The sequence below is a fragment of the Glossina fuscipes genome, unplaced genomic scaffold, assembly GCF_014805625.2.
Source record: "Glossina fuscipes isolate IAEA_lab_2018 unplaced genomic scaffold, Yale_Gfus_2 1, whole genome shotgun sequence".
Classification (NCBI taxonomy): Eukaryota; Metazoa; Arthropoda; class Insecta; order Diptera; family Glossinidae; genus Glossina; species Glossina fuscipes.
In genome coordinates this window covers 32,756,027-32,761,224 of record NW_023998415.1, presented here as the reverse complement: position 1 = coordinate 32,761,224, position 5,198 = coordinate 32,756,027, and the positions used below count along the sequence as shown (strand labels likewise).

Genomic DNA, 5,198 nt, shown 5'->3' with positions numbered 1-5,198 from the left:
TTTTTTTTTTTTTTTTTTCTGGCTTAAATGATGCCTTACAAAGTCAAAGAGGGGCATGAAAGTATCGTTGTAAACGTCGAAAAGGGGTTGAGTGATTTAAACATTTTTTCAGAGCCAACATTTTTGTATAGCAACGTACGAGTAATTGAAACCTTAAAATCCTCTCTCTCAAAACATAATTATTCGATCTGCCGTGCTTTCTAACTAACGCACAAATGTCATTCGTTATATTTACAAAAGTTTTAAGCCTAATCGGGCCACGGTGAGCTTTTGATGCTCGTTTCAACTTTGTATTATATCGCATTGAATTTCCAAATTTCTTTTTGCAATTTACTTTGAATGAATAATTAACGGTAAAAACAAAGATGTTTGTAAATTCACAGTTACTCGTGGTGTCGAAGTTGGCCCTTTTTTGGCTTATTCTAACAAATTTTACCACAATAAGTTTCGCAAACTCCCAAAAAGCAAGCAATCGAAATGCTTGAACAGAGTAAGTAATCGTCTGGGTTGCAAAAAAAAAAAAAGATATCGCTTTAAAATTTGGTAGAAGCATTGATGCTTGCTACACACAAGCTGACTATAAAAAATCGTCTAAATCGGTTGGACGGTACACACCTACTATCCGTGAGGATAAATCGAGAACACCACTTTTCTACCACTTTTACACACATGCAAATAATCAGCCACACCCACGTAACATTGCAGAATATGATAATTTATTTCCGTCCTTGCTTTATTAGCCTTCTTTGGACCGAGGTGGTGGATAGAAAAGATTTGGTCTCAGCCAAATATAATCAATCTTCTTACTTTGTTTTATTTTTGAATATATATTTATCTATTTTTTTTCTTCGATTTTGAATAAAGCGTAGATGATAGTTCATATTTACAAATATGAGCTATAAACAACATCCTGGCTGGAAGCCTGTAAGGCTAATCGTGGCACGTCTGCTCATGCAAACAAGTGATCCGGTTCAGGTGAGAGCAACAATCTCTACTTAAGCAAAGTTGAAAACTTGGACTTGCTTTTCGAATACTCGCGAAACACGAAAAAGTTGATACCTTTAAGAGTACCCTTCTTCGTCTTTTCCATTTACAGTGCTGCACAGTGAATGATTTTTCCTCTTCTTTTTTCAATTCAAATTTGAATCACCGACATCACGTGTTCGACGTAATAAAAAAAGGTACCTTTTTTTTCTTAATACTTAAATATATGCTCAATAAAATCGCATCGACTATTATTACTTTATTACCTTTTTTCCATGCAAAAAAAAAAAAAAAAAAAAAAATTATGAAAAACCTTTCGCTTTTAGTTTGTTAAAAGGCTGTTATCCCATAAAAACAGTTTTTTTAGGTTTATACGTCGAATAATCAGGTGTGCTTTTGCCAACCTTTTGCTGAGTCGAATTGAATGGAAGTGAACCAACTTGCAACGCTTCGAAATTCTAAAGTATAGATTTTGTTCTCGGAGTGGGCGTACGAAGGCGACTTTCTCTCGAAACTTCTCTCTCACTATTCATTCGCCTTCGTAAGTCCAACAACGCTTGGCAAACGTATAAAGAAGCAATTAAACTCAAAAAGGAAAAAAAAAATCGATGGGATTTTCTAAAGTTGCACGTTCCAGCGCCAGGAGGAATACCTCGATCCTAGGACGATGAGCATATTATTATGCGTCCACAACACCTGCTGGCAAGTTACAATATAGGCGCGAGCAATTAATGAAACTAATATTTTTGATATATAAAGTAATCAGATGACCAAGCCCGAAAAATATTCCTCTTTTCCTCTTTTAGTATAGGAGCCTATCGTGTCATAGCTTTCTTTTCATCCCTTGATGGCCCGTTTAACGGCTTGATATTTAATGGGTTTTTGTAGAACTATCGTGCGTTTGAAAACCATTTTTTACTCAATTTCTTCTTTAAATTTTGCTTTGGTTTTTTTTTTTTGCCCCCTTTTTTAATTCATACTCAAATTACTTTCCACGTGTGTTCATAATAAATGACTAAGCCTCTGGCAACAATGTTGTAATTGTTGACGTTTGTAAATTGATAAAAAAATTTATATTTATTTATTAAAATATCGAATACGGAATGGAATGACGTAAAACGATTCAGCGTAACGTAGAGCCTGTAATAACAAATGCATGCAAAATTTACGATACAATAAATTGCAAACACTTTTCAGTTTTCAATTCGCTTTGTAACTCTCGTTTGGGTTCATAATGAAACGCTCTTAAGAATTGGCCGAAAATTGTTTTCTCGAAGGATAGGCTCATCAAATATGCATTTTTTTTTTTTTTGTTTTAAATGCTAAATAGTGATAGAAGTGTCTTTGATTTGAAGTTTCTTTGATTTTTCAGATATTGGTTCATAACCAATCGTGCATTTAAATATGATTTGATATGAATGATCGATCGTCTCTGGACTTTTGTACAAATTCAATCCTTGATCATCAATTTTTGCCACTTTATCACATGAAACTGCTCTTATCTCACCAATAACACTAGTAGTAGTCCTGGCTCCAACATAATCCTAAAGAAAAATGCCCAACAGAGTTGCACCGCATGGTTTTTGGTGCTCGAGATATATGACAGGTTCTAACATTTTGTTAAGATCACATATAGGCTGAACCGAAGTCGTCTACTTTGTGCCACAAAAATTCAATTATCATGTTCTCGTTGCTTTCTTCGTTGAGGATAAGAGCAATGCCATTGTCATGTTCAAAAGTAATTTCACTTTCAAAAGTTAACTTTTGTGCGTCCGCAACACTTCTCAGATCTGTCAGATATCCGATGTGTTTTCTGTACGCTAAAGGCGCAATAATTCCTAGTTACGAATTCATTTAATCAAATGTGAGCTTCATCGAAACGTAACTTTAGGTTCATTCTTTCCCTAAAAAATTTTAATATACCCTGCACGCTGTACAGTTAGGCACGTTTTGTATTCGATAAGGAATGGTAATAGTCCAGACAATATATTGAAAGAACAAATATTTGATCCAAATCTCAATCAGAAATGTGTTTCATTTATGTTTACTCTCAAAGCTGGAAAATTGGTGGACCTGTAAAACGCTTCTTGTTTTGATTACATTAAAGTGCATTCGCTTCTCAAACCGGCTCGTCAAGTTTGTGTTACGTTCACAACAGTTCGCCGATCAGATTGACGGACTGATTTTTAAATTAATGTGCTTTATGGTCGTGTCGATACAGAAGAACTACAGTGGAGGATATATTATCGGAATTTCAATTTCTTTATATTCTACGACTGCAGGGTATCAGCAAAAGACTGGCAGGCAATTAAAGAGATTAACGGGCACACAGCTGAGCACAGCTATCGGCATATAATGTCAACCTAATTGAAAACAAGTATAAAAATTGTATGCAGTCGGGACGGAATCTTTGGGACTCTTCATCGTTATCTTAAAGAAGACAAGAAAGAGTAAAAGAACTAAATTTTCATACTCCGTAACATGGAGAGGGCTGAGAGCAGCTGATTTTTTATATTTTCAAAATAAAAGTTTTTCTCGCTTACACATGTGGGAGTTGTAGGCGTGTCCTTTCAAAAGTGTGAGTTACTTCCAAAGTCTTTTGCAAATTTGTAGGCGATATTTTCATTTTCGCCAACGGGAAAACCCCGTTTACCACAGATACTGCGGACAAACAGACGGTCATGGTGCATCCCGTATATGAAACAGGCCAAGAGCTTATATATTTTACGAGATTGTTGAACCGTGGTTCTGTGCGTTATACGGGTATTAAAAAAGTTCGATTTTTTCGATTTGCGTACAAACACTACAACATCACCCATAGAGTCGATATTCGAATTTTTGTATCTTTGTCTGCTGTAGTTTATGCGTAATGAGAAAACAAATCAATTTTTTATTTCTTTTGAAAAACAGAAGTTTTCCCAATTTGCGTGGCACTGCAGACGTGTCCTTCGATTGATTTCAATCATTTTCAATATCAACCTGCGTACAAAAATCTCTAATGTTTCTACTAAATTTGAGGTCGATAACTGCATTGTTACGGCCAGGAGAACGTTTACAAAAGACAATGCACAGGCGGACAGATGGACATACGTAAATCGATTTACAATTTGATGCTGATCAAGAATACTATGTGCTTTGTGGGCTCTATGATGCTTCCTAATTGGCGCTGCAAACGTCTTGATAAAATGAATATACTCATCACCCTTCGGTGTTGGGTGCGGTAGTCTCAATGTGTGAGGTTCCTGTTATGTGCGCAACAAATTTACGTATAACTAATAAATATTGTGTCGCAGACGGGAGCAATATGACTTGATCTGGGTAAAATTGTTAACAAAGTATAACAAAAACTTAGTCTTTTTAGTCTCTTTAGATACAGCGAACATCTCACTTACGCTCGCCATGTTTGTGATAATTGCCGCTAGCCATTCCGAGGTTTTATTGAATTTACTAACTGACATTAGCCCAGAATAAGTTTTAAGAGAAGAAGTAAGAGAATGCCGTGGTAGTTTCTGCGAGGAATACTGGCGGATACGGCGAACGACGAAGTGTGTTGGCGACGATGATTGGAAAACCGGAAGTCAATGCTTTGGTCTTACCTTTGCTCTTAATGGAATAGCAATTTTCACTCTGCAGTGCATAGGTTTCAAATGTTTTTTTTTTTTGCGTTTCCATAGGTTGCACGAGGCGGTAAACTGTAGTAGACTCGCATCGGGGAGAAACGTGCTGAAGTGATTAAGACCGGTTGCTTTGCTCCTTGGTTCCGCAATTCAAATTGTTTGAAAAGGGGCATTGAAACACTGATGATCCTTTTTTGTTAGAGACAATTCTACCGTATATGCGTTCCATTTAAGAGTGGCTTAATAATGGACTAAATAGCAATAATTTCGTTTTAAAATAAAATGCCGTGGCTTGGAAGCCGATAGGACGGAAATAGTAGTGAAGATGCGTAGAGGTTTCGAAAGCCCTCCGATAGGTCGTGACATGGCTGTGTGCATTGAAAGGCCAGTTTCTGATTTAACTTAATATTTTGGCAGAATTATTGGTAACTTTCACTAAGGGAAGAATTTCCTTATGTTATTTCTGCCTATCTGTTTAGAGGCTAAGGTGTAGCTTGTAGAAAATCGCAGCTCATAAGAACTACATCCCTAATAATGATTTTTAATGTGATGCCGTCTTCTTAATAAAAAATACTAATATCTTCTTAAGTCCTTATT

At 36.1% G+C, this 5,198-nt stretch overlaps 1 protein-coding gene across 1 annotated transcript in view; it reads right to left on the bottom strand.

Annotated features, from left to right (window-relative positions):
• The window catches only part of LOC119632657 (dynein heavy chain 3, axonemal), a 108,988-nt gene extending 104,578 nt beyond the window's left edge, over positions 1-4,410 (bottom strand). Inside the window, exon 1 of the mRNA XM_038025673.1 lies at positions 4,377-4,410. Within this exon, the coding sequence (XP_037881601.1) occupies positions 4,377-4,410 (34 nt within the window). The remainder of the gene's footprint in view (positions 1-4,376) is intronic.
• Between the last annotated feature and the right edge of the window lie 788 nt (positions 4,411-5,198).